This window comes from Vombatus ursinus, unplaced genomic scaffold (assembly GCF_900497805.2).
Source record: "Vombatus ursinus unplaced genomic scaffold, bare-nosed wombat genome assembly UNPS02011700.1, whole genome shotgun sequence".
Classification (NCBI taxonomy): Eukaryota; Metazoa; Chordata; class Mammalia; order Diprotodontia; family Vombatidae; genus Vombatus; species Vombatus ursinus.
Genome location: NW_020951478.1, coordinates 2,984,419 through 3,003,765, shown reverse-complemented (window position 1 = coordinate 3,003,765; position 19,347 = coordinate 2,984,419). Strand labels below are relative to the sequence as shown.

General features: G+C 41.4%; 1 protein-coding gene across 1 annotated transcript in view; it reads right to left on the bottom strand.

Moving 5' to 3' along the window:
* The window catches only part of FREM2 (FRAS1 related extracellular matrix protein 2), a 201,395-nt gene extending 192,827 nt beyond the window's left edge, over positions 1–8,568 (bottom strand). Inside the window, exon 1 of the mRNA XM_027856928.1 lies at positions 3,336–8,568. Within this exon, the coding sequence (XP_027712729.1) occupies positions 3,336–8,568 (5,233 nt within the window). The remainder of the gene's footprint in view (positions 1–3,335) is intronic.
* Positions 8,569–19,347: the final 10,779 nt, after the last annotated feature.

Sequence of the window (19,347 nt, the reverse complement as noted above, 5' to 3'; positions counted from 1 at the left end):
TAATGCCTAATCCTTTTCACAGTGGGGAAGAATGTTTAAAGCATCATTTTCTGCTCTTCAATGCTCAATAAACATCCCTCTCACCTTCTTTCCTTTACATGAACATGGACCAGATGAGAGACAGCATGGCATCATTTATATGGTATATGTCAGGGGCCCTGACAAAAAAATCGTCCTGCTGGTTTGGCATGACACTTGGCGTTCTGTAGCTTGCCTGTCTCTGCAGGCCCGAGGGGATATTCAGGCATTCAGCCAAGATTCAAGGAGTTGGAGTGTGGGGCTATTTGCCAGGGTCTAAAATAGGCAAGTAGTTAGTTCACTTTAACACATTTTGAGACTCCCTTGTTTATTAAAGCGTTTGCTATCTAAAAGCAGAGCATTGCTAGGAATCTGGAAACAGGAAAAGGACACTCCCAGTGGGATGTCCCAGAGTTAAACTTCATCCCTGAGCATAAAAATCATTGTGAGGGATATATATCCAGTTTCCATTCTGTCACCCTAAGAGGGATTTTCATGAAAGCAACCAAAGCACTTTGATAAAAAGGGGGGAGGGTACAAGGTCTAGAGGTCAGGGCTTTGCACCCAAAGAGAGAATGCTGAACTAGGTAACCAACTATATCACTAGTAGCTATGCATAAATCACTTATCCTTCCTGCCTCAGGCTATATGCAAACAGAGAAAGGGAGCCAAAGCAAGTGATTTATTCCTTCATTCATCAAACATTTATTCAATGTATATTATGTTCAAAGAACTTTAATTCGGATTAGAAACACACTTAAGCTTTTAAAATATCTAGGGAAGGGATGTAATTTGTCCTTTTGGGTTTGGAGGCTAGGTACTGGTGAAGGCTAGAGGGGAGAGGAGGCTAGAATTAGCTAAATAATTATTTTAGTTTCCCACACATTGTTAACAGAGCCTTGATTTCCTACCGAAAATTGGAAATATGCTATCACTTAATGTATTATTGTTTGTGCACATTGAATGGCATCTTACCAAGGGTTTTTTTTTTTTAAATTTGGATGGAACCTTAGATACAAGTCATCTAATCCAACTCACTCAACCCGTCTTGAAAAGATAAACTAAATCACCATTTACCATGAGAATAATGAGTTATTATTATCATCATCACACTTTCAAAATTATTTTATAAGTAAACATTAGCAAGATACAATATGTATGAATAACCACAAAGTTATAAATAATCAATAGTCCTCTTAACACATAGGCCTGAAGTCAGGAAGACTTCTTCCTGAGTTCAAATCTGGCCTCAGGTACTCACTAGCTGTGTGACCCTGGGCAAGTCACTTAACCCTGTTTTCCTCAGTTTCCTCATCTATAAAATGAGCTGGACAAAGAAATGGCAAACCACTCCAGTATCTTTGCCAAGAAAACCCCAAATGGGTTTATGAAGAATCAGACATGACTGAACAACAACAAAAATTCACCATGTAAAGATATTTCCAGGGAAAGATGAATCCTTGGTATGTATATTTTGTTGTTATTCCATCATCTTTAGTCATGTCCAACTCTTTATGACCTCATTTGAGGTTTTCTTGTCAAAGATACTGGAATAGTTTGCCATTTCTTTGTCCAGTTCATTTTACAGATGAGGAAACTGAGGCAAACAGTTAAGTGACTTGCCCAGGGTCACACAGATAGTGAGTATCTGAGGTCAGATTTGAACTCAGGAAAATGAGTCTTCCTGACTCCAAGTCCAGAACTCCATAACTGTGCCACCTAGCTGCCCCTTGGTATGTATAACTGGACAACTATTCTCTCTCTGTACTTGGATTTTCCATATTGAAATATATTTATGTAAAATAAAGCAAATTACACAAAAATCATGGCAACTCTCTCTGAAGGTTCAACATTTTGGTCAGTTATCAGAATTATTTGTGGTGCTATGTAAAAAAAATAAAACAAAACACTTAACTTGGAGTCACAGAAATCTAGGATTTCTGATCTCAGCTCTGCTACTATTACTTGTGAAACCTTGGGCAATTCACATACCTTTTCTGGACCTCAGTTATCTCATGTGTAAAATAAATGGGTTGGACTAAATGATTTCTCAGTTACCTTCCAACTCTCAATCTATGATCCTATGAGTTCTAAGAACAACTTCAAAATATCAACTGAAATTAAACAAAACAAAAAGTCCTCTAAAGTAAGTTTTATCTAGGTTCAAAGTTATATTATTATTCATAATTTAACCCTATTACAGTATCCCTATAAATCCCTATTATAGTATCCCTATAGTTCCCTATAATAGTACTGGTAGTAGGATTCATATAGCAGCATTCCTCCAAAAGAGCGTCATGTAGATTGAGGACAAACCTTAGAATGTGGAAGATCCTAGTTCAATAATATACTAAATTACCGAATACTCTGAAATACACTGTCTGTGTGACTATCTGTAGACAGGTCATTTCATCTCCCAATGCCTCAGGCAACTCTCTAAGACTGTAAATTATAGGTGCATTCTTAATCTGTGTCATGGAGAGAGTATATACCCTGGGAGTTCTCCGTACTGATGAACTGACAAACTTAGATTCATTTTTCCAAAAAGCTAAAAGCCCTTTCTATGCTGTTGGAAAAACATTTTCCCTTAAAGGTACAAACCTTGAAGGGATCATGGCCCAGAAAGTTTGAGAGAGATGTAGGGCAGAATCACTTCTCCCTAACTTCACTAATTGCTTTAGATATAGATATGACCCAGGCCTTCCCTCTTGCCCAAACTTAGCTTCCTAGCAGACTTCCTTTTCCATACATTCATCCCAGGCTTTTTTCCTTAAAATCCTCAGTCTTTCATACCTTTCTCAGTATCTCCCCAGTGTCATCACCTCCAAAACATTCATTCATTCCTCTTTCCTTGCCTATCCCCTCCATCAGCTGTCAGTACAACTGGACACATGGCTACAAATAACGGTTAAAAGTTTTCCTTGTTGCACCCCCAACATAAGCCTAAACATAGCAGAGAATCCAGGAGTGTGATAAAAGCTTGAGCACCTAAGGCACTAAGAAGACAGTGAATTCCTAATTTCTTCCTGACTGGGAAGAAAACAATCAAAAGCATCATCTCATTTAGTCTCACTGCACCCTTCTGAGACAGAATTAAGTAGGTATTAGTATCCTTATTTTATAAAGTAGACAATGGCACAGAGTTTAAGTGACATCCACAGTGTCACACACAGGAAGTCAGTAACCGAGCCAAGAGCTGAATCTGGTCCTATTCCTATTCTAACACATTATTTTTGCATTTGTCAATGAAAGCTATCACTTCTGGAAACAGAACCCGGTGTATTCAGTAGCTGTGAGTAAAGGAAAGAGAATGGTACCTTGTGAAAACTGAGTGACACTGTGATTGCCTTTCCCCAGGTTGAACAGAAAGCCGTGGTGTGGGGCTCCTGTCACAATGAACTTGAGGGAAATGTGCAAGCTGTCCTTGTCCTCCGCTTTCAATATTTTGTTTGTAATCATGAAACCCAAGTGTCCAGTTGTCAAGATGCGAAGGGTGGGGGCACCTTTGTTCACAACAATTTGAGGTGAGCTGTTGTCCACAGCAATCACCCGGATTTTCATCATTTGGGGTCTCCTTGTTTCAAATACAGTGTCCGGAAAAACATAGAAATCAGCATGAGTGCCATCAGTCACAGTGAACGAGAAGCTATCTTCAGTTGACTCTGTTCCATCATGTTTGTAGCTGATCAAATTTTCATTCAGGTCCTGTTTGGTGAAGACCATAACAGGCCTGGTATTATTGAACATGAGATAACCATGAACAGGTACTTGAGTGACAGTGAATTTCAAGAGATGGTCAGGAGTATCTCTATCTTCTACAGTGAGTTCAAAGGGAGTGATAAGTTTATTTTCACTTTCACTCACCAACAGGTTATGAATAGTAACTACTGGCTTCTTATTATCTACATCACTAATGGAGATCCGGAAAGTGCGAAAGACAGAGTTACGTCCATCAGTAACTTCAAACTCAAAGCTATCCATTTTCACCTCATCATCAGATGTGTGAATGTAGTAAATTTTGTTCCCTGCAAGCTGAAGCTGAGTGAAAGAGGTGATGGGCACTCCTGACTGATCTGTGCACTCCAAGTGACCCCTCACAGGGGCCCTGGTGATGCTAAAAACTAAATTTTCATCAGGACTGTTGAGGTCACTGGTGCTCAGTAAGTCTGTTGTGAGTGTTACCCTGCCACCTTCTTTCAAGGATACTCCCTTGCTTATAACGTCTGGGAAAACCATGTCAATGCTACCAATGGACACATAAAAGTATCGGTCAATGAGGGGATTTATTCCATCAGTCACATCAAATTTGATAAGGTCCCGAATACCTTCCTGCCCCAAATGCATATATTGAATTAAATCTCTGTCCACTTCATCTTGAGTGAAATTCATGCCCAGGGTGATATTCTCAACTGCACCATTAGGCCTTCGTCTCTGCAACAGTCCATGCCCTGGTCCATAACGAATAATATAAATCAAACTTTTGTCTTCAGAGTCTAAATCAGTTGCCATCAATACCCTGTTGTTGATAATTTTGGTTTCTCCCATTTCAATTTCTAGTCCATTATTGATAGTCATTCTGGGAGTCTCATCATCAACAGGAATGACCAATATGATCACTCTCTTCTCCACTGAATACTTGCCATCAGTTAGTTTTATGGCAAAACTGTCCTCCTGAGTCTCAGAGTCATCATGCTCATAAATAATACTAGAACTCTCAATGATCTGATCCAGGGTGAAGCTTTCCACCAAAACCGTACCATTTATCAACTGGTTCATGATGTGACCATGAGAGGGAAAACGGGTGATGATAAAAGTCAGATCATCTGCAGGAACATCTCCATCAGCAGCATTGAGGATGGGGGTATCAATAACCAGACTCATGCCTTCCATCACCATAAATTCTCGCATAAACATTTCTGGCTGCTCGTCATTGGTTGGAATGATCACAATGGGAAAAAAGTGTCTAGGTGAAAAATTAATCCCATCAGAACAACGGAATGCAAATCGATCTTCTACTGGTTCCACACCCTTGTGAATACTCTGGACATAATAAATATGTCCCTGTTTAAGGTCTTTCAGAGTGAAGGCACTGATGGCTATTCCTGCTCTTGATTTCTCTGAGCCTGGAGCTGGGGAAATATTTTCAACATATCCTGAAATAGGCTGAGTAACTATAGTACATAAAATGTCATCATTAGGGGAATCGATATCCTCAGCACTTATATGGGAAGTGGTAATTACCCTTTTATCACCCTCCACCACCATAAATTGCTCACCCACAGTGACCTCTGGGGCCTGATTATCAATGGGAAGAATAGTCACCAACACGGTGACCCCCTGAACAATATTGCCCCCAATACGCCACTCCTGAGACATATCCGACAGTGTCAGGTTGAAAGAATCCTCTTTGGGAAATGGGCCTATTTCACCACTGGTGTGGGCATAGACAACAGATCCCTCTAGGATATCCTTCTGTGAAAACTGCTCAGCTGGGACTCCATTGACTAGGATTTCCCCATACAGTGGGGGGTTTTCCAAGAGAAAAGTCAGCATCAAATCATCAGTGTCCTCATCAGTACCCTTGATTACATGAGCTGTGATTTCAGCAGCTTCATTTTCTAATACATCTAGGTAGGAGCCCAGCGTGCCAGCAGGCAAGGACAGAATGGGTACCTCATCATCTACGGGGCGTACATTTGCTCTGAGAGTAATGGGTACCACATGAAGGCCATCACTCACTGATATAGAGCAGCTGTCACTTGGGGACTCATCCCCATTGTGGACATAAGTGACCCTGCCCTGAACAATGTCCTCCAAGTGAAAGAGTTCACCCACTACTAGTTTCTTTCGGCTTAACTGCAATTGACCATGCTTGGGAGCCTGAGTGAGGGTGAAGGAGATACGGGTAGCATCAGTGTCTACATCAGTAGCATGTAGCTCAGTTTCACTCAGAATGTGCTGGCCCCTCTCCTGGATAGTGAAGCCTGTATTGAGGATCTCAGGGGGTTGATTATCCACTGGCTGCAGATAAAAAGTAAAGGTCCCTGGAACCATATTCCCAGCCTGGTCCTCTACCCGGTACTGGAACTGGGCTACCCGAGCAGCCACTCCCAGTTCCTGATCTGGGGGTCTATAAGCAATTTTGTGGTGGTTGATCTGGGCCTGGGTGAAATGGGTTACTGCAACTGAAGGATTATCAGTCAGAACCAATGTGCCCAGTGGGGCTGGAGCATGATTTTCATCCGTGTCTGTGGGGGGCTGGGTCACAATGTAGCGGAGTTCTCGGTCATCTGTGTCCAGGTCAGTATAGCGCAGCCACTTCTTTCTTAGTGGGGTGAGCTGGTACTCTTGTACCACCATCCTCAGAGGGCAACCACTACCCAGCTCTGGAGGTAGGCGATCCACAGGATGAATACGCAGCACAAACTTTTGTAGTCCTGATTGGTTGGGGGGGTCATGGTCATCCTGGACTCTAAAGACAAACTGGTCTATGACAGGACCCAGTCCAGGGCTGTGGGGACCAATGTGCCGGTAGAACAGTCTCCCTTCAACAATGTCCTGCTGCTGCCACTCTATCACTGACCTCTCATATAATATACCCTTCTGGGAGTCTATTAATTGCCTCCAGGGGCCTCCATTAAGCTCCTCCCCATCTCTGGGTGGATAGGCCTGGCGGAGGAGCAATTGTCCTGTTGTTGAGTAGGGGGGCTCCAACACAAAAAGTATCATAGAGTCATCAGAGTCAATGTCAGTGGCACTCAAAGCCAGTGGTGGAATTGGAACAGTGTCACCCTCAGCCAGCACCAGCCCAGTATTAGCATTGAGGACGGGTGGCTGGTCATCCACAGGCACAAGGGTAATAGGAAAGAGGAATTGTACCTGGTGCCGGCCTCCTCCATCTACCATCCGAAGCACCAAGTTATCACTGAGAGAGCCATCACTATCATCATGCTGGTAGACTACCTGCCCAGCCTCTAGGTCAGCTACTGTGAAGTGCTTTCGTGGTGGCCCAGAACCAGTATCTCCACTACGGGGACCCAAGAGGGCCAGATGCCCATGCTGAAGGCCAGCTATCACCTCCAGCTGCACAGTGTCCAGGTCATCCTCATCACTGATGACCAGATTGGAGGTTCCACTGCCAGGCGGGCCAGTGAGGGGCCGTGACTGACCTTCATAAAGGATAAGACCAGTATTTCTGGTGACTACAGGAGCCAGAGTGTTCATGGGTTTCACAACCACCATGAAGGCAAAAGGATCCGAGGCTGCTCCCTCTGGATCTACCACTTCCAGCTCTAGTTCAAAAAGACGCTCCTGGTCAGAATCCTCTGCTGGGGGCTGGTAAGCAATTTTGAGGAGCCGCAGGTCCCGCTGAGTGAAGGAAGACAGAGGTAAGCTGCGGTCATCAGTGCTCACCAAGTAGCCTTGACCCTGCTGGAATGGAGAAGTGAGATTGAAGACCAGCAAATCAGGGTCTGATTCAGAATCCTCAGCGGCTAACATGTCTGGTGTCAGGGCAGTCAGCACAAATTGGTCCACTTCCATCATCATCATGGCGACAAAGCTGGGCTTAGGTGGTGTGTTCTCCGTGCCTCCCCGAATCCTCACCAGCACCTGAAAGTGTTCACGTTTCAAAGATGGGCTTCCTGCTGGGGCACCTCTGGGGTGCAGCTCCACGACCATAGGCACCCAGTCTCGATTTGGAGAGCGACCGGGTGCTGTATGCAAGTATTGCACTCCAAGTTCCAGGAAAGTATTGCAGTCCATCATCTGAGGCTTCTCCAATCCCTCTCTCCCTCCCCCATCCCTCTCTGTTCCTAGAGCCTGTGGATAGTGAAGCAGTTTCCCATAGCGAGGAAGAGCCCCCAGCCCAGAGAGGATGCCTACCCTGCATTCCTCTGTCTCAGGCTGGTAAGTGAATTCCAGACTACGACGATCTAAAGGGTTACTAGTACCCAGAAGTTCCTCTACGACCAGGGGCAAGTTCCTGGTCACTATCTCCAGCTGGGTAAAGAGTACCTCCACCTCCAGCACCAGGGGCAGCACCACTGACCCGCTGGGAGTATCATAGCGCAGCTGCAATCGGACTCGGTCCCGTGAAGGGCTGCGGGCGCCCAGATGCGAGTAGCTCACCTCTCCAGGTCCAAAATCGCAGGGAAACCGTTTGGGGCTGAGGTGACCAGGCAGCTGAGAAAGTGCGTCGTTGTCCAGCACCACCACCTGGCAGCGATCCCCCGGCTGCACCTGCAGCACCAGGTCACGCAGAGGGTCTAGCCAGACCGCGCGCCCGAACGGCACCCGGAGTCCACGGTTAGCCAGCACTATGACCCCTTCTCCTGTGGCACCTGATGTCCCAGTGAAGCCATGAGACAGCAGCGCAGAGCTGGGGCCATCAAGTTGAGCGGAGACCCACCTCGCTAGTGACAGAATTAGGAGTAAGAGCCAGGGCAGCAGCTGCACCCGGGGTGGTCTCGAGGTGACTGAGCGAACAGTCCCGGGCTGCACTGGAAAGATCCGGAGAGTTCCTGCAGCTCTGCTCACTCCCTGGTGCATGATGCTGGTCCTTCCTTAGTCTACAGGGGTGCGCCTGAGAGCCAGCAAGTCTACTTCCCGAGCAGGGAACAAGCAGCCCCCCTGGGAAGCTCAGGGGGCTGAGCGAATTTGTCGCGATCTCCAGTGGTCCCAGATGTAACTGGACGGGGAGAGCGCAATGCAATTCAGGTTGGCGCCGCGGCTCAAAAGACGGCTCCACCAGGGCAGAGCCCTGCCAGCTCCACGGTCTCCACGGCTTCTGACTCCTTTGCTAGGGTAGCGCTACAAACTCAGTTTTCCCCTGTCCCCTCCTTTGCAGGTCCTAGAGGACCCTGGGCAGTGAAAGAAATCCCGCCCCTAGCCCCCCTGGCTTCTGCCTGTAAGAGTGACCAATGAATCCTCTGGAGAGGAGGAACCCTCATGGAGGATTGGGTACTAGCTACTGCCAATCAGGTCAAAGGCAGAGGCCGGGAAAGGGTGGGGTGAGTGGAGGGGAGAGAAGCTGCAACAGGTTGTTCTTAGTGATCTGGGGGAGAAAGACTTTGGCTCCAAACCAGTTGGGAGCTCCCAGCACTAGCAGGCTTCTCATACTATGCAATGCCCAGGTTCTGTTTGCTAGTGGAGGACGGCGAACATACTGCACAGACCCAGGTTCATAGAATCATTTTCCTTCGGGGTCTGGGGATTTTCCTTTTCTCTCTTCACCACAAATTTGAAGTACAGACCTTCACTTTAGAAAAAAGGTGTAGATAGAGGGGGCGGGAAACTGGATCTAAAGCTTGTACTCAAGTGTCCCGGGCCATTCCAGAAACCAAGGCAGTTCAGGATGACCACTTGCAGATTTTCAGGTGAATAATAACTTGCGTTGATAAGAAAAGAGCCAAAATTTGCCCCGCATTTCTTCTCGCCTTTAAGAAACACAATGGACAGACCATTGAGCTTTGGGTGGCTTCACAAGTCCCTCCTTCCCCACCCCCTTTGCTGTCAAAGTTCACAAACTTTGAGAAAAGGACACTTGGAATGCGTGAGAAATGCAGTCTGAGCAGAGTCCTGAAAGAACCAAATTAAGGAAGGAGCTGGAGAGAAAGTGGCCCCAGGCACTAAAAAAGTCGGGAAGGGCTTGAAGAGCTGTCATTAGAGATGTTCCTGTTCCCCTTGCAATAATTAGACCAAGTACAAACCGAATCTACTTGTCAGCATCACATTTCTTTGCATGTAAAGAGAATTGATAAATATCCGGAGGGCAAGATAGAATAAATTGAATGGAGTTTCACAGTAGTCAGAACTCAAAGTTTGAGCTGTTCCTGCCCTCTTGTGTTTATACGTTTTCACTGATGTTTATTTCTTTTCTTATTTAAAGCCATTAATGAAATTTCATGCGTTCCTTACAATCATTTGGCAGATTTGCTTATCATTAGCAAAATATTTTATCTAACTCACTAGAAAATAGAAACTGACCAGCCATTCCCTCCCTGTACACCTTAGCCCAAGGCATACTTGTGGGTTGGGGGACTGACCATACTGGAGGGTTGGGGTTGGGAGAGGTGGTTTACAGGTATGAGAAGTATTTATTTTCAGTTAGTCCATATTTAAGCTAGAAAATGTAAAAAAAAAAAAAGGTAAACATTTTGGTTTGTGATTTTAGTTTGAATTCCGAATCATAGTCTGGCAATAACCTTAGAGAACATTTAACAAGTCAAGGAATCAAGGCCCAGAGAGGTGAAGCAATTTCCTCAAAGTTACACAGCTACTTAATGGCAAAATCAAAACTAGAACCCAGGGGTCTTTACTAGTCTTCCAATACTCTTTCATCTACATCATGGATATTTCATGATTTTATCTGTTATACAGCCCCCTGTACATAAAAAGTGTGTTGTAAATAATGAATGTTGTAGGGGTTAAGGCAAGATAGGTACAGTAATACACTGTGGGTGCTGCTTATGAATTGGTTCAACTATTTGAGAAACATTTTGGAATTATGCCTCCAAAAGTGATTAAAATATACATACCTTGTGAGCCAGAGATCTCATTGTTAGGCATATTCAAAGAAAATAAGAGACAGAAAGAAAATCCCACACACATCAAAATATTCATATCAACCTTTCAGTAGTAACAAAAAACTAGAAACAAAGTAGATGCTCATTAACTGGGGAATAGCTAAATAAGTTGTGGTACATTAATATAATGGAATTTTACTATTCAATAAGAATTAATGAATATGAAGAATTTGAAGAAACATGGGAACCCTTATTTTAACTGGTGGAGTGAGAAGGAAGCAGAATAATAATAATAAAAAAAAAACAGACTGCCCAGTGGCTACAACAATGTATATGAGAAAATCAAAAAAAAAAAAAAAGAAAAGAAAGAAAGAAAGAAAGAAAGACACTGAATTTTGTGCAGTTCTATTGACCAAATTTGGCCCTAGAGAAGAAACGAAAAAAAAAAAATCCTTCCCTTTTGCAGAAGTGGAGGAAAATTGGTGTAGAATATTGCATAGATTATTAAGTTAGGTTGGTATTTTAGTTTTGCAGAGTTGGTTTTTTGCTATTTTTTTTTTAATTCTTTAATACCAAGGATGGATGAGTCCCTAGGCTGGGGAGTGGTGAAGGATATATTAGGAAATAAAGGTAATGCAAAAACAAGATATCCCTCAAAAACTTTTTTTAATGCTCAGAACTGTTCATTTAGACAATTTAAAGTGTCTTAAGAAAGTCTTCACGTTTTGCAAAACAAGAATTGAATGTTTTAGAAAATATATGATTTGTCATTGAGGCAGTGAAGTGATGCAGTGGATTGAGCAGTTGACTTGACCTTAGAGAGATCTGAATTCAAATTCAGCCTCCAAGAGTAGCTGTGTGACTGTAGGCAAGTCACTAAATCTGTCTACTTCTGTTTCCTCTCCTCTGCAAGGTGGGAATGATCACAATAGCACCTACCTCCCAAGGTTGTTGTGAAGATAAAATGCGATAATATTTATATAGGCTTTTGCAAATGTGTAAGTGTTATATAACTGTTGATGTTGTTATTGAAATACAGAAAAGAAATCTATATCCCTTGTTGCAGTTGTTCAGTCCTGTCTGACCCTGGGACCCTATTTGTTTTTTTTCTTGGCAGAGATAGTGGAATGGTTTGTCATTTCCTTCTCCAGCTCATTTTACAGATAAGGAACTGAGGCAATCAGGATTAAATGATTTGCCCAAGATCACATAGCTAGTAAATATCTGAGACTGGATTTGAACTCAGGTCCTCCTGACTCCAGAGCTAGTGTTCTATGCACTGTACCACCTAACTGCCCCCAGCCTTTGCTTCTAAAGCTCTAGAGAGAACTCATTTCCATCAAAGACATCTATTCCATATTTTGATAGCTGTAATTGTTAACAAGTTTTTCCTTAGTTCAATTCAAAGTTTGTCCCATTTGTATCTTCTGCTGTTTTTGCTTCTGTCCTCTAGGGTCAAGCAGAACTAGTCTAATCCCTCTTCCATGTGACAGCACTTAAAATACTTTGAGGTAATGATGTTGTCTGTGACAAGCAGACAAGTTGCAGAACTTAACTTAGACATAGCTTCTTTTCAATTCTTTAGATGAGATTGGTTTGAGAAAGGAGCCTGTCAGGTGTTGGAAAGTCTAAAGAATGAAAGGGAGAAAAATCTAAATGCCAATTTTATAGCTATTTTTACTTTAGAGATTATTCAGAGTTAAAACAGGTCCTTAGAGATCTTCTAATCTTTGTTGTTGTTCAGTTGTGTATGTCTCTTCCTGACCCCATCTGGGGTTTTCCTTGGCAAAGGTTCTGAAGTGGTTTGCCATTTCCTTCTCTAGCTCATTCTGCAGATGAGGAAACTGAGGCAAACAGAGTTATTTGCCCTGGGCCACACAGCTAGTAAGTATCTGAGGCCAGACTTGAACTCAGGTTTCCTGACTTTCAGGTGTGGCAGTTTATCCACTGTGCCACCTAGCTGCTTTCCCCTAGTTTAACCTCATTTTAAAGATAAAGAAATTAAAAACCAGAGAGATTCAGTACCTTGCCTAAGGTCATACAGCAAGGTAGTAGTAGAGCAGAGACCATAACTCTTGTCTTTGGAATCCCATCCCTGTTTTCTTACCTTTATGCCACATTACTTAGGAATTAAGTAAATCTTTTCATGCTGTTGCATGGAGTTGAAGTTGTCTCCATTAAGCATTCTTCTCATATATTGACATTGCACATAGTTTAAATCCACATTTAAAGGGGAAAAAAATTATATGCCCACTAGATGGGCAGCTAGGTGGTGTAGTGTATAGAGTGCTGAGCCTGAAGTCAGAAAGAACAGTTTAAAACCAGCCTCAAACACTTAACTGATGTATGACCTTGGGCAAGTTGCTTAACCTAAGTGCCTCAGTTTCCTTAACTGTAAAATGGGGATAATAGCACTTACCTTCCAGAGTTGTGAGAATCAGATGGGATATCTATAAAGCACTTTGTACCATGCCTGTGACACAGTATTTAATAAGTATGTGTTTCCTTCTTTTTAATCCATATGAACAATCCATATGTTCCACTTTTCTGAGACCTCAGGTAGGTCTTAGAGTATGCTAGGTAGCCCTTTTAAAGTTTGCAAAGCCTATATGTATAATTTGATCCTTTAAAAAACCCTGTGAAGTATGTCCACTTTACAGATGGAGCAAATGAGACTGCGAAATGTTGAGTGACTTGTTCAGGATCACAAAGTTAATAAGTATCTGAGATAGTTTTTGAACTTAGGCCCTCACAAACTTCCTCAGTTCCAGCACTCGGTCTACTATACCACTTAGAATGTAAGAGATACACTGCTTATTTATGCCCATCATACATCTCCCCTTCGCCTTTTGGGCACCTTCAAATTCTTATTCTTTAGATTGTAAGCTGTTCCAAGATTCGAAATCATAGAATGTCATTGGGAGAATATTTCCATTTAAATGACAAGTTTCTTTGTAAATCTTCACAGAATTATGATAATTCAGTATTGAAGGGAAACTTCTTTGGCCATATAGTCTAATCCAGAGGTGGGGAACCTGTGGCCTCAAGTCCACAGGTGCCCTTCTAGATCCTTGGGTGTGGCCTTTTGACTGAGTCCAAGTTTTACAGAACAAATCTTTTTATTAAGGCAATTTGTTCTGTGAGGTTTGGATTCAGTCAAAGGGCTGCACTTGAGGTCCTAGAGGGCCCCACGTTGCCTTGAGCCCGCAGGTTCCCCACCCCTGGTCTAACCCATACCTGAAAAGGAATTCCCATTATGATATGCATGACAAGTGACCATCTGACCTTCAGTAAGGGGAAGCTCATTATCTTCTGAGGCTAACCATGTTACTTTAAGGAGCAGCTAAGTGGTACAATGCATAGAGCACTGGAGTCAGGAGGACCAGAGTTCAAATGTGGCCTCAGACACTTACTAGCTCTGTTACCCTGGGCAAATCACTTGCTTGCTTTTCTCAGTCTCCTCATCTGTAGAATGAGCTAGAGAAGGAAATGACAAACTACTCCAGTGTCCTTGCCAAGAAAATCCCAAATGTGGTCACAAAGAGTCGTTCATGACTGAAACAACTAAACAACATGTTACTTTGGGAAAACTTTAATAGTTAGAAACCTTTTCCTTATCTAAAGCCTAAACTTGCCTCTTTGAATTTTTAACCCACTGTTTCTAGTTCTGCCCTCATTAGCCAAATAGAACTTATCTATTTCCTTTTCCATATGACAGCCCTTCAAGTACTTGAAGTACATATACCCCCAGTCTTTTCTTCTCCTTCAGGAAAAAAAAAAACTTCATTTCCTTTAATGGATCCTCATATGTCAAGGTCTTTCACCATCCCCTTTGCTTTCCTCTGGATGCTCCATCAATTTCTTTCTTGAACTGCAATCCCCAGAAAGGAACTCAATACCCCAGTTAGAATCTCACTAGGACAGAGGACTATCCCGTCTTTATTCCTAGAAGTTATGACTTTTAGAGAGTCTGAGACTCTGTGTGTGTGTGTGTATGTGTGTGTGTGTGTGTGTTACCTATTTATCTACAACTCTCAGAGCAATTAAAGGTTAAGTGACTTGTCTTGGGTCATTTATCTACTACAGGCAAAATCTTGATAAAATATGTCTATAGCATTCCCCTGATCCATCAATAATAGTGGTTAAAATGGTTTAATGTTAAATTATAATCAATTTCAGGTTTTTGTTGATGTTATTTGATGCTCACCATGACCAATATTTCCTTATTTTTTTCTTAAAGAAAGTATTTGTGATATAGAGATCTAAGCCCTGGACATTAAGTCAGGAAGACGTGGGTTCAAACACAGCTTGGGACAGTTCCTAGCTGTGTGACCTTTCTGGGCTCCAGTTTGCTCATCTGTAAGCTGAGAGAGAGAGACTTCATGATTTTTAAGGTCTTCTAGTGTAAATCTGTGATTTTATCAGGTGTACAAGCCTCTGGGCCCACTAATTTCCTACTCTTGAGACATATTCCATGGCATAATTTTCACCATCCTCCTCCTATACACCTTTGCAATGAAATACTAAGCATCAAAACATATATTGATTTAATTATATGATCCTATCAAATAATAGGAGAATATGGTGATGACAATAATAATGTCAATAATATATTTATATAGAGATGCATGTTTTTAAAGTGTTCTCATACTCTGATTAATATATTTTCAATTTCTCACCAGATCTAAGAGCCATGAGAAACAATGTGGCATAGTGGATAGCAAGTTGATCTCAGAGACAGGAAGAGCTAGGTTCAAGGCCCACTTCTGACACATACTGGCTGTGTGACCTAGGACAAGTCACTTAACCTCTTGTTGCTCTGAGAGTCGGAGAGAAATAGCTAACCTGCATTGATAGAAAACTTTACCTGGGGGTTCTCCATGTCAGTGAAATCATAGGACCAGCTCTTGTTTCTATCAAGGAGAGAAAAGATAAATTTTAGTCTTAGAAAGAATATTTTGTTATCTGAAAAGGGGAAATTTTGGTGATCAGTATGGTAGAGTGGAATAAGTGCTGGTCTGGGAATCAGAGTTCAGATCTTATCTCTGATGCTTATTTTGGTGTATAACTTTGAGCAAGTAAATGACTTCTGTGCCCCAGTTTTCTCATCAGTAAAATGAGAGGGGTGGACTGAATGACTTCTGAGGTTCCTTTCAACTTAGTATCTGTGATCTTCTTTGGGCTAAGTTGCATTGTCCTTCTCAAATACAACATTTCTCACAAAATGCCACAAGGCCTTCATTTTTTTTTTTCCTTTTTGAAAAATTCCAAGCCTTGGTTTAGAAGTCTCATTGGAGAAATGTCGTAAGCCAAATGTACTATGACCCTTACCTACACTATATGGCACTAAGTTGGTTTTTGACTGGAAAAAAAAAAACAGATCAACTGAGCGATCAATAAGGCTTCCTTTTGGCTTCAGGGTTTTCCTTTCCTCCCTTTTAAATCTCAACTCTGTTTGACTTGCAAGAATTGATAAGATCAGCATCCAAAGTATGGTAGTATGCTGGAAGGGTAGAGTTCACTAGTTTGTTTGGGGTAGGAAGAGGCCTGTCCCACAATTAAGTTTAAGTAGCCTGAAGAAAGTCAGTAATCTCTAATTTTTAAAGTTACCTTTTCTTCAAATGTTCTTAAGTATTTTTACTGATTTCTTAGTTACTCTCTGCCTCTCCCTAATGGTATGGAGCGCATATTGAAAATTGTAATTTTTCAATATATAGAAAAAAACCCCAAAATCTGCAATATTGGTTCAGTCATTCATTATTCAGTGTAAAATGAGTGTTGGAGACAAATGGTTAATTTGAAAAAGAGTTCCTAGGCAGTAAGTAGATAATTGGGGAAGGGCTTTCATCTATATCCCTTAGGGTAATTGAGATTTCATTTCATTAGAGTGCAAAAAATTAGATCTCATTCATGCCAATTAACTTACTGAAAATAAAAATAACACTGTAATAATTTAGAGAATGTAAGAAGATAGAATATTGAGGAGTTTAATTGCCTAGATTGAAATATCTCCTTATTTACTTGTTAGTATTCCTCTTAGACAGAGGCTGGCACATAGGAAACACTTAATAAATGCATGTTGATAGACTGATCAACTGATGCCTACTGACAGTTTCAGTCAATAATTTTATGTAACGTATTGTCTGTTTAGACAACAGACAAATTCATGAATCTTTGTACATGAAAATACCTTTCCTGGGAAAATTGTACCAACATGTAAGCGAGGACAAATTAACTTAATCTTTCCTTCTCCCACTCCCACTCTGTCTCTGACTCTTCCTGTGGGCCTGTTTGCCTGTCTCAATGCTGATCAGCACAGAATAACCCTCTCCTCTCTGGGGTTCATCATGTTGGTGCTAGACTTAGTGAGGACACCTAATCAACTGGCTTTAGCCCTACTGAAGCTTAGAACTCCAGAACTCAAGCAATCCACCAACCTAAATCTCCCAGGCAGCAGGGACTATAGGAATGAACCACCACACCCAGTCAGTTTAGCTAATCTAAAACACTTAGCAGTCAACACGCATTTATTCAGTGTTCACTATGTTCCAGGAACGATGCTAAATTCTGGCCATACAAAGAAAGGCAGCCATTGCCCCTGCCCTTAATGAGCTCACATTCTAATTGACATACATAAATAACTACTGACATTCAAGTTATATACACAGTAGCTTAAAGGTAATTTCTAACAATTCAGGGAGGAAAGAGCTAAGAAAGGGCTTCTGCAAAAAGGTGGGATTTGAATTTAGTCTTCAAGGAAACCAGGGAATCTAATAGTCACAGAATCCAAACTAATCCAGAACCACAATTTCCTTTACAAATTACCTGATTAAAGTTGTCGATCTGAATTCTTTTGAAGAGGCTCAAACATCTCAAAGCAACCCATTCCATTTGGATACCTTTAATTGTCTAATTGGAAATTTGTTCTTATAAACAGCTGAAATCTACCTGATTTCAACAAGTAGAATCTTTTTTATATCATGAAAGTCTCTAAACACCCCAAAACAGCTAACATCCTTCTCCCTCAATAAAATCTTCTTAAATTTAACACACTCATTTCATTCAACTGGCATGTATTTGATATAAGTCTCCAGTCTCTTTATCATATTGATTACCCTCTTCTGGATTATATTTATATTTTCAATATCCTTTCCAAAATATGACATTCAGAATTCAACATTACAACCAAAGTGTGGTCTAAACACACCAGATCTATTGCCTCTCTCATTCTGATACAGTGCCTCTATTAATTCAGATTAACATTCCATTAGTTTTGGGGGGATGCTATGTTACATTATTGACTTATTTTGAGTTTTCAATTCACTAACCCTCAGATCTTTTTCATATGAAATCTTGTCTATATGTGACTCTTCCATCTCAACTTAAACATTTGATTTTTTTTAAACTGTTTCATTTCTATTTTATTTCCCCTCACTAACTCAAGATCCTGACTTGTCATTACATATTTTGACTATCCCTTCCACTTTTCTCTACTATGAAAATAAAAGATATGTCATCTAGGCCTTCATCCATATCATTAGTAAAAATATTGAACAAACCAGGGTGGAAAGATTATTGTGGCATTCCTCAAGAGATCTCCCTCCCATTGATAACTCCTTTTGAGGCCAAATCATTTAGCCAGTAACAAGTGCAGTGAATTATAATATTTTATTGCACACATACCTCCATTCTGTTCACAAGGATAGCAGGAGAGACTTTGTTAATGCCTTGCTGAAATCCTGGTATACTGTTTATGTGGTAATTTCTTGTCTAATGATTCTAACAAAAGGAAATAAGGTTAGTTTGCTTAATCTATTCTTGATTAACTCATACTGATTGTTATTATTGCATCTCTTTCTAATCCTCTCTTACCAGCACCTAACTTATGTTGTGTTTAGTTACCTATTAACTCTCCTTTTCTTCCCAGTCTAAAAATCATTGTTCCTGGTAGAAAAAAAATAGAAGTAAAGTCGGAGTCAGGTACCCATGCTTCCTCTCCATCCTTTGTAATCTCCTTCCTATTTACCTCAAGAATTGGTCCTATCTCCAACCATCAGGCTTTTTCTCTCTATATTTGTCTCTCTGTCTCTCTCTGTCTCTGTCTCTGTCTCTCTCTCTGTCTCTGTCTCTGCCTGTCTCCCTCTCTATTTTTCTTCCTACAGAGATTAGCATCCTCTCTCTTAGAAGGATCTTTAGCCCATGGAGCATAGAAGATGTTTCCTCCTTAAAGGATCCGATTATACTGATTACACAGTTCTAACAATTCAGTTATCTATCTCTTTTCTCTCTGTGCCATAATTTTGCACCCTCCAAATTTAGGACAGAAGTTTAAATACTTCTTGGCTTCCAAGGGTTCATTTTTTTCTCTTTTGTTATCTTTGAGAAGAATTTCTTCCATTCTTTCAAAGAAAACTTCACTTTCCCTTTCAAATTAGAAAGTAGGGAGGCATTCTTTCAGCCTCTTACCTTCTCCTTTACCAGGGAGACGATCTTGCATTTTGCATATGTGTAATTATCAATTGGCATTTGAGAAAATGCAAACATAGAATAACATCTATAGGCAACTAATACATTCTCTTCTATTCTTGTTAAAATTCAGATCATCTCTGTCACTCTTGCTGCTAGCTCTCATGGTTATTTCTGTTCAGTGTTGGGGTGAGAATGTGTTTTGTTCCCAGGATTCAGAAGGTATTTCCTCAGATACTTACTAGCTGTAGGATACTGGGCAAGTCACTTAACCTCTGGGGTTAATTTTCTCATTTGTAAAATTAGGCTAATAATAATACCTACCTCACACAGTTGT